At 37.4% G+C, this 18,667-nt stretch overlaps 1 protein-coding gene across 6 annotated transcripts in view; it reads right to left on the reverse strand.

The window, feature by feature from the left end:
- The window catches only part of ZBTB44 (zinc finger and BTB domain containing 44), a 64,598-nt gene that overhangs the window by 12,568 nt on the left and 33,363 nt on the right, over positions 1-18,667 (reverse strand). For 3 of the 6 annotated variants that reach the window (XM_036742850.1, XM_036742845.1, XM_036742846.1), the window contains 2 exons: positions 11,217-11,435; positions 5,386-6,459 (listed from right to left, as the gene is read on the reverse strand). The exons of 1 other annotated variant lie outside the window; for it this stretch is intronic. In XM_036742850.1, the coding sequence (XP_036598745.1) occupies positions 5,386-6,403 (1,018 nt within the window). In that variant the 5' untranslated portion in view covers positions 6,404-6,459; positions 11,217-11,435. The remainder of the gene's footprint in view (positions 1-5,385; positions 6,460-11,216; positions 11,436-18,667) is intronic. 2 more of the 6 variants (XM_036742849.1, XM_036742847.1) reach the window with 1 other exon arrangement.

Below are 18,667 nucleotides of genomic sequence, written 5' to 3' on the forward strand. Positions count from 1 at the left end.
CTGAATCTCTGAAAAATGAGCTGAAAAGGCTTTGAGTGTAGGTTCCAGTATGGTCTGTATGTCTGTCATATAAGAACAAGCATATATCCAGGTTTAAACATTCACCAACAGGGTGGCTCCAGAGTGATAATTTATCATCTGCTAAGCTGCATCCAGGATGGAAGGAATGCTAACACCCAACGGTTTCAAAACTAGAGATCCTTAAAAGTACCGAAATAAGAAGTATTTATGATGTAGATTTTTTGCTGGAGGTCCCAAAGGTATCTTCAGGTCAAAAGAATCTCTTAGTACAAGAATTTAAAAGATTTAAAATACCCTTTCCCTCTCTCTGCTTTCTGCTCTTTAAAAAAAAAAGGATTTTAACTCTTGAATATACTTGGTAAACACTTTATGTTTGAGGGTACTGCGCTTCAAAAAACATTTATTAAGCATGTACTATGTGGCAGATTGCTCTACCATGTGCTAGGGGGAAATACAAAAAAAATGATTCAGATTATGAAGGACAATGAACACGAAGCTAAATTTTCAACTTCATTTGGCAGGCAAGAGGAAGTCATTAAATGATTTTTGAAAAGGAATAACATTATTAGGTCCTTATATATGGAAAATCTGACAGCAGTGTGAAGAACAAACTGGAACAAGCACAGAAGGTGACAGTGTTAAGAATCCCAAATCACCTCACAATCAAATGAGCAAAGGGAACAGGGGACAAGAGGCAATAAACATTTAGATGGTGCTTTCTTATGTGCCAGGTACTACGCTAAGCATTTTTATATTATCTCAACAAGCCAGCCATATAGGTGCTATTATCACCCCCATTTTACAGGTGAAAAACTGAGGCAAATGCAAGTTAACCCTCTTCAAGTTTACATAGCTAGTGTCTGAGCCTGCATTTGAACTCAGCTCTTCCTGACTGCAGGCCCAGCATTGTAGCCACTGTGCCACTTAGCTGCCTATAAAAAAGGCAGGAAAAGCCATCATTAGGTTTGTGGGAATAAAGGCATGTGAGTTCACCGATCATAGAACTGCAGCTTGGTTCAACTACTCTGAAAAATAACTTGAAATTATATAAAAACAGATATTAAATTGTTCATACCCTCTGACCCAGAGCTTCCGCACTACTGGGACAATACCCCAAACGAGATTAATGACAGCAAGAAAAATTCATATATGTAAAACTATTCACAGTAGTATCACTTATAACAAAAAGCTGGAGACGAAAATGTGTCCAACTATTAGGTAATGGTTGAACGAACTGTAAATACAACAGAAAATTGTTGTACTTTAAGACATGATGAATTATGAAGAACTTTGGAAAATATAGGAAGACATGATGAATTAAGTAAAGTCGATAATGAAAAGCAAAAAAATATGGTCAAACACAATGGTCAATATACCACTAAAATATACCACTAAAGCTAGAGGACACATCTTTTGTGTTAACTGGAGAGAATGTAATTCGTAAAGAAGGTTGACTATTGTTGCATCAAAATAAAGGTCATTTTAAAAAAAGGAAAATTCATTATTAAGTATCAATTAATGTGTTAGGTCCTGGGGATAATGACAAAAATGAACAAACTACCTGTTCTAAAGGAACTTACAATTTTGGTGGATGAGAATAAGGGCTCATATTAGTATAGTGGTATAGTGGGAACAGAGGAAATATATGACAGAAATCTGAGACCAAAAATCAGTGTGACTTGGAGAGGGAGAAGAGATTTTGAATAAAAGAAACTGGGAAAATGTGTATTCCAAAGAGGTCACAGAAAGAGCATTAGAAGCTACATGTGACAAAATAGTCATAATGGCACTTTTAGTAAAACACTGGAAAGAAAGTGGTCACCCATCATTTGGAATGGGATACTACTAAGAAATAATCAATATAAAGGATTCAGGGAAGCATGGGAAATATTATACAAAGCGATTTGCAGTGAAGAAAGAATTAGAAGAATATATACAATGACAAAAATAATGCACATTGATAATGATGACAGCTGGCATTTACAGAGCATTTTTATGATTAATAAAGCATTTAAAAAGACCTCATTTCATCCTCACAACAACCTTGCAAAGCAGATGCTATTGTTGCTGTTGTTCAGTTGTGTCTGACACGTTGTGACTCCCTTGGCAAAGATCCTGGAGTGGTTTTGCCATTTCCTTCCCCAGTGCATTTGACAGATGAAGAAGCTGAGGTAAACAGGATTAAGTGACTTGCCTAGGGTCACACAGCTAGTAAGTTATCTGAGGACAGATTTGAACTCAGGAAGAGGAGTCTTCCTAACTCCAGCCCCAGTACTCTATCCACTGCACCACCTAACCGCCCTATTCTCATTTTACAGATAAGGAAACTGAGAGGCTGCGAAATGGTAAATGGCATTGCAAGTCCAAAGGCAGCTAGCTGAAAATAGTGGTGCCTCTGACATATTTCCTATAGGAAGGTTAGAGATGAGGAGGCCCCAAGTCCATTTATCCGAACCATAACTAAACAAGAATATCTGCTGCAGCATGCCAAATAAACAATTACCTACTCTTTGCTTGAAGAATGAAACACAAACTCATTGAAATGAAACACAGAAGCCCATTCCACTTCTGGATAGCTTTAAGATGGAATCTTTCACTTATACCTGTTTAAATTTGCCCCTTTGCAACTTCAACCCATCATTCCTGGTTTTGCCCTCTGAGGAAAAAAACAAATTTAATCTCTTTTCCACATAACAGCCTTTCAAATATCTGAAGACAATTCTCAGTTTTATTTCCTTTAGGTTAAAATTTCCCCATTTCGTTTAACTGATTTTTGTACTATTTTTGTACTTAGGCCTCTTACCATCCTGTCTCCTTTGCGGGATGTAGTCCAGCTGTTCTCAAAATTGGCACCCATAACTAAAGACTATTACAGATGTGCTATGATCAGAACAGAATATAAAAGAAAATATCCTCTCTTTCATTCTATACACACCTCTATTAACAGAAGAGCAGTAGATTTTTTGGAAATTATCATTTATCATCAGTGATTTGTAACTAAAATCCCTAGATCTTCTTCAAAGTGATGGTTATTTAGTGATATTTCCTATGCCTGTGAAGTGGACTTTTGAAAACGAAGTATTAAACATATTACATTTATCTAATTAGATTCACTCTCATAATCCTGAATGTCAACCATCATGGTAGCGATTACCCCCAGTTTGTATCATCAGCAAATCTGACAAATATGTCCTCTTTGTCTTTATTCAAGCCACCAATTTAAAAAAAATGCTGACCACTAAAGGACTAAGTTTAGTTCACCGAGAGTCAAGGAAACTTGGTCTGGACATCAGGTGAAAAATCTGGACTAAAGATATAGTTATGGGAATCTAATGCAGCATATTGCAAGGTGGTGAACAATTAATGTGTGCTGAATTTAACTGAAATCAACTATATGGCAATGGAATATATGGAAATAATGGAGATGTCATGGGAAAGAATGCAAATAGAGGGCCAAGGACAGAATGTTGGGGATCTTTCTTGTGTTCTTCAGAAGGAAGAACGAGGAAAGAAGTATAATTACAAAAGAAAGAAGCATATCTTAAAAACCGTAAGAGGACAATGATTGTCAATAAAGTAAAAAGGTAAAGAGGTCAAATGAGCACCGGGAAAAGGACATGAGACTGACGTAAAAATAAAGAGGTCTCTGCTGATGTTTCAGGTAGTGGTAGAGACAAAAGTAATATTGATAATGAGAAAGTGGAGGCCCTGGGCAGAGTGGCTAAATAAAAAAGAACAGAAATCATTGGATAAATACAAAGATAAGCTGTGATTTCAGCATATGAAATTCCCAATTTTGGCAACACCTTCCCCAGATAAACACTTCAGTTTAAAATTTAAGAGTTGATAAATCTTTGGAAGTCGCCTGAGGCACACAGAGGTTTTGTGACTTGCCCAACCACTGTCACCTAGCTTACTGAGTGTGACAGGTGGTATCTGAACCCAGGTCTTCCTTTCTCCAAGTCTGGCACTCTTTCCAACTATGCCATCTTGAGCAGATATTCTGATCCAAATTCCCAAGGAAGATGTTAAAGGATGACTGATGATGAAAACACCAGAAACTAAAATTAATGATGACTTCTTAGTACTCATTTTCCTTGACCTTATAATTTTTAAGACTGTTGGCCAACAACTTTTTCAAACTTTTTGTTTGAAGTTTTTGTAGTTCACTCCTTTTTTCGTCTCCTTTGCCGATTTAGTTTTCTGTCACTCCTCAAAGGTGAATGCTCCTTAAATTCAGTTCTTTTTATCTCCTTTAAGCTTTCTCCAGCCAACTATCATTATTATGCATATCCAATCACCAAGTCCTAGGAAATCTTATTTTATAATGTAATATATCCATCTCGTCCACTCTAGTGCAGGTCTTTTACCATCTTACAGCTGGACTGTTGTCTAACTGGTTCTAAACAATGACGTCAGATTATTTTCACATGTCATTCTTTTGTTTCAAAGGGCAAACAAAAGGCCGGTGTGGGGGGTGGGGGAGTGGGGTGGGGAAGAGAAAGAATTAGGTTCTCTACTGTTTTAGAAAAAAGTCCAAATTGCTGAGTCTGGTAATAAGGCCCTCTGTAATATAGCCCCAATCTATCTTTTAAGCCTTATCCCACACTACTCCTCACAAAGAACTCTCTGCTCTGGCCAATGTGTTCTACTCATTATCCACATTTCATTTACTTGGTAATTAATATTACAGTTTTCTGACATCTCCTGTATTTTGTATTTAATGCTTATACTGTTAATTTATTTAATGCTTATACTGTTAAATTTAGCCTTTTACATATCTATGACTTGTACCCTCCAAAAGATTGTAAACTCCTTGAACGCAAGAACTATTTCTTATACTACTCTTTCTTCTCTACAATCAGTACCTGGCACATAGTCACTCAATAATTACTGATTTGAAATACCAATGACAAAGGTAATGTGAACAGAATGCTGGTATAAAGATCTGGGTTAAAATTCTCATTTATGTAATGTACTAATTGTGTGGCCTTGGGCAAATTTACTTAACACTTCCCCATATGAAAAATGAGGAAAGTGGTCAAAATAAGTTCAAAAGTACTGCATAAGTCAAAATCTATGATCCAAAAGGAGGATTTTTTTTTGAACAAACGTCCCATTAAAGACCTACTGGATTTTTTTTCACTCTATGGTTATGGTATTCAGAGTCATGCTTGAAACCTCATTGTTACTTCCCTTCTTCTCTCTGCTACTATTCCATAGAAATCCACTCATTTGCACTTTCTTTCAAAATAACAAATCAGTAACAAATACACCTTGTAACAACCTGGTCAACAACAAAAAAATCCCACAAATTCCCAACAGTACATTTTACAACACGTAAAAATACAAAAGACATTATACCTATAGAAGAAGACTGAGGACTAATTAGAAGATCCTCCTGAACTTGCTCACTTCCTGGCACTGTCTGCTGATCACTCAGGGAACTCTGAGAAGCACTGACAGGCTGGGACACTTCCTCATGAACTTCCTCATCACTTAACCTTTCCACTTTGACCCGTACATCGTCTTCAGTAACCAGCGGCAAATTAGCCTTTGTACTCTCACATGTCACATAATCAGTCATTCTTCTAGCTGCCTCAGATGGGCCCGGTAGTTCTAAAGTCCTGGGATTTTCTACCTGCTTAACCTTCTCTGACTGAAGCCTCCGATCAATTCCAAATGGAAAAGTCCAGGGAAAAGCTAAGGAAGAGTCAACTGGTTGGTTTCTAGGCTCTGAATATGAAGCTGAAGAATTTAGCACTTGGGGAGAACTTGTCTGTGTGCTACACTTAAGTGGACTTTCAGGAGACATAACTATGTAGCTTTTACGCTTTCTCCGGGACTCTCGGCAGACAGGAATGGTCCTTTCTACCACACTGCATTCTGAAGACACTGGAGAAAGACTACCATCTCGTGAGGTAAAATTGCAGTTAGAACTGTTTTCTTGCCCAGCATCTAGTCCCTTTTCTTGTTGGTTGTTGGGTGTATTCCATAAAATGCTTGATTTCATGAACTCTGAGCAGGTGCTGGCAACACTAAACATTTGCATATAGCTGGCTGCAGCCAGGACATCAATAATATTTTCTGTGTTAATTGATAGAGTTGCTGTATAAGCATACTCCAAAAGGGGTATAAATCCAGTGACTGTCACATGATGCAAATCCAATACATTCTTGCTGTCATCCTCTGCTTGGCCAACAAGTTTGGTGCGAAAGAAATCACTGCAAGCTGCCAGTACCACCTTGTGAGCCCGAAAGATTTTGTCCTGGACACGAATAGTGATATCACAAAAATGTCCATCATTTCGAAGCATATTTAGCTTTCCAAGCATCTCCTGGCTGTGGGAAGGGGAACTATGAGTAAATGTTTTCACACCCATCTTTTCCTTCCTCTTCTACAGATGCTCTTCAGTGATGCAAATGAATCAGAAATGTCCTAAAAGATATACAAATAAAATATTAATTGCTAGTTTAAACTGTGTTATTTATAAAAGTGAAATTCAAAGTGATTTGGATCATTTTCATGTGACATCTATGCTACTAACAAAGGATGACTAGTATTATCAGAGCTCGTTCAAGATATTCTGACTAGATAGGACTGGGTGCTTTTTATTTTTGAGTCAGTTCAGATAGGGAAGAAACTCCTAGGAATTTGTGAGGCATGAAAAATGGCTCCATAAGCTATACATTCTTAATCAGCTACAAAGAAGGTTAAGAATACTTTCGTAAATATTGTAAGAACATTCTTATTGAATGGCTATCCTCAGGAAATAGGTTTAGCAAAATAAGGTATATTTGGCAACAAGTATGTGATGCAGATAGGTACCAGCTAACTTAATCTGCTTTAGATAAGAAATTTCACATACTATTTAACTAAAAGTCTTATTTCCTAAAAAGGAAAAGAACTAAAGTCTTAAAAAAAGATTTCAAATTCTTGTGCCTCTATATGTTTTCTAATTTAGCATAAGATTAATTTTTTAAAAAGATTTATAAAAATCACCATTAACTCAAATGAGTACACATTGAAATAAAATTTTTATTTTCTAAAGTTTAAAAAAATGATCATGAGTATCAATAAGTTCTTTGTTTTCTGCTACATAATTTTTTTGGCACTAGAAACTAAACCTAAACCGCATTTTTTTTTTTAGCCAAACTGATGATGTTGAATTTAAATATAATTTCTAAAGATCCAAAATTGTGGTGACTCCAAGGACAATGGAGACATCAATGCTGGTCAAAAATAAAAAAAAAAGGCTACAATTTATTACCAATAAATATTGTCATTGAAGGGATAGCACACAGTACATCATTCAGAAAATGGATCAATCGTTTATTGAGAACGAGTATACTAAGGGCTGTACAGACAAACTCAAAATGATTATTTAAAAAATCCCCTACATTGCCCAATGTATACTACCTTCTTTGTCTTTTCCTGGACAGTTGTCTCTTATAATAAAGAAAAGAGGGGAAGCTAGGTGGTGCAGTGAGTAGAGCACCAGCCCTGGAGTCAGGAGGACCTGAGTTCAAATCCAGCCTCAGACACCTGACACATTTACTAGCTGTGTGACCTTGGGCAAGTCACTTAACCCCAATTGCCCTGCCTTCCCCTCCCGCCCCCCCCCCCAAAAGTTTAAAAAAACGTTAAGAGAGGGAAAGGTATGGGAGTGTATCTTCCTAGCCTTTCATAGAGAAGACTGGCCATTATAACTTCTCAGTATTGTTTGAATGGTAGTGTTGTTCTTTCTGCTCACATTGTTTATAGTCACTGTTTCTCTAATTCTATTTACTTCACTTTGTATCGGTTCACGTAAGTTTTCCCAATTTCATTATTTCTTACAATATTATTGTATATATCATTCATATAACCACAAGTTGTTTAGCCACTCCCCAACAAATGGTCACCTACTACGCTTCTGGCACTTTGGTATATGTGAGGTCTCTCTTTTTTGTCACTGGCCTTCTTAGAGCACACGTATGTTAGCATTTTTGACACTTTCTTCCCATATTTCCAAACTTTGCCAGAATGGCTGAACTAATTCAGTTCCACTAATCATGTATGAATGTATTCACCATTCTATAATCCCTCCAACACCAATTACTTCCTTCTGTGACTGCCAGTTTGCTGAGAATAGGGTGAAACCTTTGAGGTTGTTTTGGTTTGTATTCTTATAAGTACTTTGGAGCGCTTTTTTCACATGGTTGTCAATGATTTGCAATTTTTCTCTTGGAAATTGTTCATTTCCTCTGACCATTTATTGATTGGGAAATGTTTTTTTGTCCCATACAGGTTAAATGCTTACATACCTTGAATATCAGACCCCCAGAAATATTAGATAGAAAAATTTTCCCCAGCTGATCACATCCCTTCTTGCCCTAGTTGCACTGAACTGATTTTTGTCATATTATCTATTTTATCTTTTGTAACTGCGCTCTCTTATTTGGCTAAACATTCACTCCCTAACCATAGCAGTGAAACGTACCTGATCTGAATTCTCTCATTTTTATAGTATGATTCTTAATATTTTGGTTGCATATCCATTTTGAGTTTAGTGTGGTATATGGCATAAGCAGTTGGTCTAGACCTGATTTTTGTGCACTGCCACAAAATGATCCGTCATATAAAGAAAACGTATTCTCTAGGTTAACCTTTTTTTGTGTCATGGACCCCCTTTTTATCAGTCTAGTAAAGCCAGCTAGGATCCCAAAGGAAATCAATTATATTGAAATACCTGGCAAAGTATTTTTTAAAGAACTATTAAAATTCTGTGATCTGTACCTTTGGGGGAATTCACATTAATGAAATTACTGCATTACTAACAACGTTATTAAAAATAGCACCTACTGTGTGATGTTGGGAGGGCATAGAAAACTTAGTTCTAAGATATGCAACTCATGAAGAATGTGTCCTTGGCTTGAAGAGGATAGATGTAAGAGCTGTAGTTTTTGGCTAGATATAGGGGGAAGAATTCCTAATAATTACACATCTGTCCAAAAGTGGAATAGCGTTTTAGAAATAAATGGGGGAATGAATAGTCCAAGATATCTGTGGGAAGGAGTAAAAAGTAGGAGTAACACTGCCAGGCTAAGGAAAGAATATCTACACAGATATTTTGCTGATGCTCAGCAGCCTAGGCAAAGTAGTAGAATAATCAGTTACTAGTGGTTGATTATCCAGGGTGAATAATTAGAAAGTCAGGGATGTGAAAGTTCCTATGTGACACACTGAGTATAAGCCACTTAAGTACTAAAAGTGATAAACCAGAAGGTCAGGCCTGTGAACAGAGAGGATTGAAGCCAGTAGTAAGGCATAAGAAGGACAGAGATTATTGGTACAGGGAACCCCAAGGTGAAAAGTTCCATCTAATCATATAAATTGAGGGGAACAAAAGGATTGGTTATCAGAATGCGGCAAAGGAACAAGTGTGTAAGGGAGAAAAGGTAGGGAGAAGGACAGAGAAGTTTGTGGTCAGAGAATCTCAAAGTTCAAAGATCCTAGAAATAATGTCAGTAATTTCATAAAGTAAGCGTGGTTGGAACAATACCGACTAAGATCCCTGCCACTCAGGCTGCACTGTATTTTCTGAAGGGTCTATTCCAACCAGGCTAGGTAAGTTTTTCTTTAAAAGGTATATATGGAAACTATCCTTGAGACTTAATTGGCCCAGGGGACTATGCTGCTAGTGTAGTTTTCTAGTAGCCTAAGTACAAAAAGCAGTACATGAGAAGTCAGAAGCTCCTCCCTTTGATTCCTGCACACCACAATGACAAATACAAGGGCAGAGAAACTGTACCCAACTGAATCAATATTGTATGTTTGCTGAATTGCCTTTCCATGCTACAGCTAAGTAAACCTCCTTGGTGTAGGTGTTGAGAGGGGCTATGAGTAACTTATTTCAGTACAATTCTGAACCAGAACCACTAGATCAGCTTGAGACAGGCCTGGCTTTGTTGTTGTTCAATCGTGTCTGACTCTTAGTGACCCCATTTGGGATTTTTTGGCGAAAAGATACTGGAGTGATTTGCCATTTCCTTCTCCAGCTCATTTTACAGGTGAAGAAACTGAGGTACTTAACAGGGTTAAGTGACTTGCCAGGGGTCACAGAGCTAGTAAGTGTCTGAGGCCAGATTTGAACTTGGAAAGATGAGTCTTCCTGACTCCAGGCTCAATGTTGTATCTATTTCGCCACCTAGCTGTCCTGTAGGCCTGGCCTACAATGCAAAATAAAAAGGTACTATAATGGTATGTAGTTGAAGCAGTAAAGGGAGGAGGATGGAATAGAAGAGGCTGGGGAATTATGTGAACAGTATGTTTAAGGGATTAAAATTATGAAGACTGAGGATGATGGCCAACAGGCAGATATTAGGGTAGAGAGAAAGACTCTGATCCAGTACTTTAGTCACTGAATTTTGGAAAGTGACCTGGCAGAAAAATTATGACAAGTATATGATCAAAGTGGCATAGCTAAATTATAATGACAGTATGAATAAATCTCCAGATTAAGTTATTCAACTAGCTTAACAGTAATTTAAAGATAAACAGTTTTTCCCCCGGTTTCCTTGTTTTCACTATAATTTCTTACTAACTTGCCTTACCTTTTATCCTTCTGGCTCAGGTTTAGCTCTCTTAAAAGCCTCAGTCTCTAGAAAAGTCAGGTCTTACATGAAAATTGCAAAGAAAAATTTTCTTCCTTCTATATCACCCCCATATAAATAGCCATTCCTTTTCTACTTTAATACTTCTAAGAATAGAGAATTGATTAGTTCATGAGGCAACCACTTCCATTACTGTACAGTTTTGGCTTTTAGAAAGTTCTAATAGTAAGCCAAAATCTGATTCCCTGTAATTTTTTGTCCACTGGCCTTTTGGAGCAACAATTGCCAGTCAATCAATTTACATTTATTAAGTGCCTACTATGTGCCAGGCATATGACAATCCTTCAACTATCTACAAAAGTTTCTAATTTGATCTTTTCTTTTCCAACCTCATGCATAATCAACTTCCTTGATCCCTCATTTCCTCTAGTCACACTACAGCCTGTAAATGTTCCTCTTAAACTGTGGCACAATGTTCTAACTATGTAAGATTTTTTAGGAGCACACAACAGTACTATAATTTTTCTATAATCTGGATACTAATGGACCTAAATTTTGTTAGCTCTTTTAGTAGCAATTTTTGTGTCTAGCTTTGTTTACCTTTGGTCCTGGGTATGCTGCCTGCTGGTCGGTTTCTTTGAACCAAGCTCCAGTATCAACTTATATTGCAGAGGGTTGTCCAAAATAATTGTTCAAGTATCAAGTTTTACTGAGTGCCTATTAAGTACTCAGCATTTCAAAATTAACAAAGTATAGGGAGTCTGTAGGCTTTTCAGTAGAAGTTTCATGGTAAATAGTATGCTGATAGCAGTATGTAGGCTGGATAGGAAAAGAGAATGCAGTCAAAGTGTCAAATAGAAAACTAACAATGCTTAATGTTAACCCAGATAATGAAAATACACTAGGTTGGGAAAACAATTACAACAGGCATGTCCAGAATAGTATTTTTTCTGTTAAATTTAAGCTGTATTATTTTAATCCTGATTTTTACCTCATACCTGACTTTCCACTGATATTATGAGTGGTTTCTAACAGGAAAAAAATGAATGTTGAGGCTTTAGAGAAACTGAAATGACTGAAGGAAATCACAAGTTACTACTTTATATATGGTTTAAAAATAAAAATTTATACTTCTCTGAAGTTTAAAGGGAGAGGAATATGATAAAGTATCTTTTAAGCAGAGGAAGCACCACCACATATAACAAACCATCCTATATCCCATACCTCATGACAGTTAAGGGGGGGTAAGAAATGGGAGATTGTTAATCCAGACTTAATCTGACAAAGTAAAATAATAATTCATTAAAGTCAAAAGCAGTAAAGTAAAATTTCATGAGAATATTAGCCACTTAAACAGTTTTTAAATTATACAGCCATACAGATCAAGAGATAGCAGTCAAGGGAGTTCCACTAGACCTATAAGAATCAGGCTTCTGGCATGTTCGGTGGATATTTGCTATGGAAGAACACTGGAAAGACTCACAGAGGATGAGAAATTATGGAACGATTTTTGAGAAATATTAAGAGGCCCATCTATACTGACAAGAGTACCCATTTCAATGAAATCATTGGTCCACTGAAATATTGAAAGGTCACACAGCAAAGTGAGGAATAACTAACACAATAAATCTAACATTTATATAGTGCTTTAAGGTTTGCAGTACATGTTACATGGTACCCTCATCTGATCTTCACAACAATCTTCTGAGGTATTCTCTTTTTGCAGATGAGGAAAATGAAGTTAAGTGACTTGGCCAGCAATAACACAACTAACAAATGTTTGAGGCAGGATTTAACTCAGGTTGTCCAGGTCCAACATTCTTTCCACTAAGCCAACTAGCTGCTAACATGCTTAATTAGCATGTTAAACACAAAGTTGTACAGAGATTAGAGATTAAAGAAACAAAAACCCATAGAATTATAGCTCCAGAATTCGAAGGGCCTTTAATAAACTCGGAAGCTGTAACTTACATACCTTTCTAAGGATTATTCTGTTAAATCTGTTTATGCATATACAGCAAACTCATTAATTTGAGTTGCTTAACCTTTCTGAATCTCAGTTAATTCATCTGGAAATTGAAGAGGATGGACAAAATAGATGCTAAGGTCGTTTCCATCTAAAAAATCTATGATCCTACTAATTCATACTTCATGGTAATTCATGCGATTCTTATTCTACATCCTTTATCTGTGACACATAGTGTAACACAATGCAAATCTTTTATAAATTACGATCTCCCTAGTAACTCACCTTAAAGTGTTCATGTATATCTTTAATAATGCAGTATTTGAAATACAATTATGCAATATTCTACAATTTTATCAATGTTTTTATTAATCAAAAAGACTTCCTTCCCAAGTTTTTCCCTCCCAAATTACTAATCCATTACTGCAAGTGTATATACCAACATGCTACGGCTGTTTAGTTGTTTCAGTTGTGTCTGAATCTTTGTGAATCCATTTGGGGTTTTCATGGTAAAGATAATGGAGTGAATCGCCATTTCTTTTGCCAGCTCATTTACAGATGAGGAAACTGAGGCAAACAGGGTTAAGGACTTGCCCTGGGTGTCACAGTGCAACTAAGTGCCTGAAGCTGGATTTGAACTCAGGAAGATGAGTCTTCCTGATTCCAAGCCTAGTACTCTATCCACTGCACCACTTAGTTTGCTCCATATATTAACATATACAATTCCTTTTGTCAATTTAGTGATTTTCATAATTTTAAAAAGAGAAACTGATTTAGCCACTAAAACTCAACAACCTTGCACTTGTGTCAGTTATGACATAAGAATTAACTATAACTAACCCTTCTACCAAAGAAGAAATTTTGACTGAAGAGAAAGTTACAATCTATTTCTCCTTGATTTTTACCTTATGCACAGGGCTATATTTTCTTATCAATAAAGAGGATGTATATAGATTCACAGAGAAGAAAAAACAAATGACTTGTTAATAAGGGAAAGGTGCTGTTTTGGAGGCATCCTGGCATAGTGAAGAAAGAGTGGCTTCAGACCTTTGTTCAAGCCCTACCCCTGATACATACTAGCTGTGTGACCTTGAGTAAATAACAACCTCTCAGTGAATAGGCACTGAGTTTATAAAAACTGCAGAGAAGGTGCCACTCTTCATTGGTAGAAAAGTTCCTCACTGGGAGCTCTGAACTTCAAAGAAATCATAGATCCAGTCCTTAGAGACCATTATATTTTATTCTTGTTTGCCTTTTATACCTTTTTGTTGTATAACTTGGTGTGCCAGGATAAGGCTGTCAGAATACAAATCTGAAACCTCTGAAGAGATGAAATGTAAACTGTATTGAGTCAATTTTCATGATTAAATATACAGTTTCACCTCTGGCACAGTAAACAGTTAAGTTAGTTGACCCTGAAGTCAGGAAGACCTAGTGTTCAAGTCTCCCTTCTGACATATAGTGGTTGTGTAACCCCAGGCAACTTCAAATTTGAGTTTGAATTTCTCAATTCAAATCGAAGGAAATGCATGCCTCTAATTAAGACATGGCCCGTAAAATACTAAGAAATAAGTTTTAAGTTTTGGTAGTCACAACTAGATTCAGGTCAAATGGTATTAAATGAACACCTGTAAGAACTGTGCTAGTGTATTAGACTTTTAAGGAATATAAGACACTGTCTGTACCCTCAGGAATTTATAGTATCAAGAGCAAGCAAACAGTCATGAAATGATTAGAGAACATAAGACAGTCCGTGATCAAAGGCTATAAGGTGTAGACAATCAGTGCCATAAGTAGTTCAAGAGAGTGAGCTCTTCGGGGGTGGAGCCAAGATGCAAGCTGGAAAGCAGGGACTTGTCTAAAGCTCTCCCCCAGGTGCCTCCAAACACCTGTAAAATATGGCTCTGAACAAATTCTAGAGCTGCAGGACCCATGAAATAACAGAGGGAAGCAGGGCTCCAGCCCAGGAAAGCCTGGATGGTTGCTGGGAAGGGTCTATCGCACAGAGCTGGGAGTGAAGCAGAGCCCAGCCCAGCATGGGCTGGGCCAGGACCAACCAGACTAACTCAAATGGCAAAAGAGCTCCAAAAACCCAATGAGGAGAAAAATGCCTTGAAAGGCAGAATTAGCCAAATGGAAAAGGAGGTCCAAAAGACCACTGAAGAAAATACTACCTTAAAAATTAGATTGGAGCAAGTGGAAGCTAGTGACTTTATGAGAAATCAAGATATTATCAAACAGAAGCAAAGGAATGAAAAAGTGGAAGACAATGTCAAATATCTCACTGTGAAATATCTCACTGACCTGGAAAATAGATCCAGGAGAGATAATTTAAAAATTATTGGACCACCTGAAAGCCATAATCAAAAAAAGACCCTAGATATCATCTTTCAAGAAATTATCAAGGAGAACTGCCCTGATATTCTAGAGCCAGAGGGTAAAATAGAAATTGAAAGAATCCACCGATCACCTCTTGAAAAAGATCCCAAAAAGAAAACTCCTAGGAATATTGTCACCAAATTCCAGAGTTTCCAGGTCACGGAGAAAATACTGCAAGCAGCCAGAAAGAAACAATTTGGATGTTGTGGAAACACAATCAGAATAACACAAGATCTAGCAGCTTCTACATTAAGTGATCGAAGGGCTTGGAATATGATATTCCGGAGGTCAATGGAGCTAGGATTAAAACCAAGAATCACCTACCCAGCAAAACTGAGTATTATGCTCCAAGGCAAAATATGGACTTTCAATAAAATAGAGGACTTTCAAACTTTCTCAGTGAAAAGACCAGAGCTGAATAGAAGATTTGACTTTCAAACACAAGAATCAAGAGAATCATGGAAAGGTAAACAAGAAAGAGAAATCACAAGGGACTCACTAAAGTTGAACTGTTTTGTTTACATTCCTACATGGAAAGATGATGTGTATAATTCACGAGACCTCAGTATTAGGGTAGCTGAAGGGAATATACATACATACATATATACGTATATACGTGTGTGTGTGTGTGTGTGTGTGTGTGTGTGTGTGTGTGTGTGTGTAGACAGAGGGCACAGGGTGAGTTGAATATGAAGGGATGACATAAAATCAAATTAAGGGATGAGAGGAATATATTGAGAGAGGGAGAAAGGGAGAGATAGAATGCGGTAAATTATCTCACATAAAAGTGGCAAGAAAAAGCAGTTCTTTTGGAAGGGAAAAGGGGGCAGGTAAGGGGAGGAATGAGTGAATCTTGCTCTCATCAGATCTGACTTGAGGAGGGAATGATATGCACACTCAATTGGGTACCTTACCCCATATGAAAGTAGGGGGAAGGGGATAAAAAAGGGAGGGAGGGTAGATGGGGGAAGAAATAATCAAAAGCAAACACTTTTGAAAAGGGACAGTGTCAAGGGAGAAAACTGAATAAAGGGGGACAAGATAGGATGGAGGGAAAGTCTTTCACAACATGACTATTTGTGGGAGTATTTTGCATAAATATACATGTGTGGCCTATGTTGAATTGCTTGCCTTCTTAGGGAGGTTGGGTGGGGAGGGAAGAGGGAAGAGAACTTGGAACTCAAAGTTTTAAAAGCAGATGCTCAAAAAAAGTTGTTTTTGCATGCAACTGGGAAACAAGACATACAGGCAATGGGGCATAGAAATCTATCTTGCCCTACAAGAAAGTAAGGGGAAAAGGGATAGGGGTGCGGGGGTGGGGGGAGAGAAGTAGGGTGACAGAAGGGAGGGCTGACTAGGGAATGGGGCAATCAGAATATATGCCGTCTTGGAATGGGGGGGAGGGTAGAAATGGGGAGAAAATTTGTAACTCAAAATCTTGTGGAAATCAATGCTGAAAACTAAAAAATATTAAATAATAAAGTATGGAATTTAAAAAAAAGAGAGTGAGATCCTGATCGTCTAGTTAAGTCTTGTACCAACAGGCCTTATGAAAGAGAAAGAAGTACAGTCCAGGCAAAGGATACAAGAAGATAGGCATTAAGGTGAGAATGAGCATTTCAAGTTTTGTGAACAGTGAAGAAACACTCTTAACTGGAACAGAGAGGGTTCATGTTGGGGCACTGGGAAGTAAGGGCTGAATAAGGTAAAATGGGACCACCTTCTGCCAGAATGAGGACTTGATGTGCTAAGCATTGGGGAAGCCATTATATAGTCTTTGAAATCTTGAGACTTTCTACTATGTATTAGTCACTATGCTAGGGATTTTCATGGTACCTTTACCATCAGACCATGATTAAATGTAGTACACTATAAGCCACACTTCAGATTTCTAAATGTGCTCAATCTTTAACTAATCCTACGTATAAGATAGTTTTGGGACTCAAACCCAAATCTGAAATGAGATAGATCTAATCTGACTTGCAGCTATTATGAGAATCGGGTCTAGTCCATAAGGCTTCTTAGATGCCAGCTTGGGTAAGGAGTTCTGAGGGATCTCTGGACTGAAGGCACTGAAGAGCAGCCCAGGAACCAACACAGGCACTAATGATTGTTTACTATGGAAGTGTAGAATAGAAAAAAGAACACTAGGCTTAGGGTAAAAAACACCTAAAAGAAAACTGGCTTCTTCAAGTCCTGACTCCATCATTTGTAAACTGTGACCTTGAGCAAGTTACATAACCTCTACGAGTCTCAGTTTCTGCGTCTGTAAAATGTGGAAAATAACACACCATGTGAAAGGTCCAAAACAATATGATCAGTGATCAACAAAATTAGTGTTTAAACTTTAGCAAAGTTAATTTCCAAGTGTCAGTCTATTTTTGCTTGCCAAATATGTATAGATACTGTGTGACTGCTTTCCTACAGTGTTACTTTATGAAATATATTAATAATGAGTTTGATCAGCACCATGGTACTAAAGCTGCCTAAAGTAGTCACATGTTAAGAAGGGTTGTCTCCTAGATTAACAATTTTCATCCTGTCAAAATCAATGAAACCTAAGCGTGTAATAGAAGTATAATGTAGTACATAAAACAAGAATTCAAATTTTAACTCAATCTAAGTCAGAAGTCCTGAGTTCAAGTACTTTAGTTTTATCACTTTATAACCTACATGAAAGTGAGAGGGAGAAGAGAGAGGGGAAAGGGGGGGTGGGAAGGGAGGTGCACAATGGGTATTTGAGATAAAAGAGCACAGATCAGTTTTGCACAATTTACTGCTCAGAGTGGCTCCACAAAGCGTACTGAGCACTTCCACTAAGTGCATAAGACATTTAAAGGAAATAGTGGAAACAGAATGAGTGCATTCATGCTGAGTTGGGTAATAAGAGAAAGTGAGGTCCAGGGTGGGAGCCTTTTATGAGTGCCCTCCTTCTCTTTTATTTACTCCTGGAATAGAGATTGTGAAGGTGAGGCAATGTAATGCAAAGGACAGGATTCAGTACAGGATCCAAATCTTGGTTCTGCCTTGGTAAAGGCATTTCCCCTCTACTGATTTAAAACACTTAATCCATAAAACGCAGAAGGGGAAAAGATCTTGCTAGCTTGAAATCTATGATCCTTTGTTCTTAAGAAATAGGGCACCATAGTCAATGGATACTATATCCTTGAGAATATGCTAATTATACCAATGTGGCCCACCTTAAAGTGGGCATGGAACCTAAGCCTCAGAGTTTGCAGAATGACAGTGTCTTTGGGCTTAATCTCCCTGATACTTGGTTTCCTCCTGTGTAAAATATGGATAATAATAATTTCCTCACTATTTACAGAACTATCCTGAAGATCGAGTGATAAAATAAAAATGAAAGGGCTTTTTCAACTTTAAAGCATCATAAAAACATTAAGTTCCATGAGTATTCTGTGAGTGAAGATATTCAAGAAGAGGCTGGATAACTTGTCTAAAAAATTGTACATGGAGTTCCAGTTAGTGTATGAATTATGTTAATGACCCATGAATGCCCATCTCTCTGATATTTCACTCTCTTATTTTTATTTTCTGTTAATAAACAGGAATGACAAAGGTGTCTTATACTTGTTACCTTGTATGTTGTTGCCAATTGGGGAAGTATCTGCTCAGCATTAATTGAAAAACTGAGGCATAGAGTAAACTGTTGAGCTGGAAGAGATCAACTATGTTCAACTAGCTC

The sequence above is a fragment of the Trichosurus vulpecula genome, chromosome 2 (genome assembly GCF_011100635.1).
Source record: "Trichosurus vulpecula isolate mTriVul1 chromosome 2, mTriVul1.pri, whole genome shotgun sequence".
NCBI classification, from domain to species: Eukaryota; Metazoa; Chordata; class Mammalia; order Diprotodontia; family Phalangeridae; genus Trichosurus; species Trichosurus vulpecula.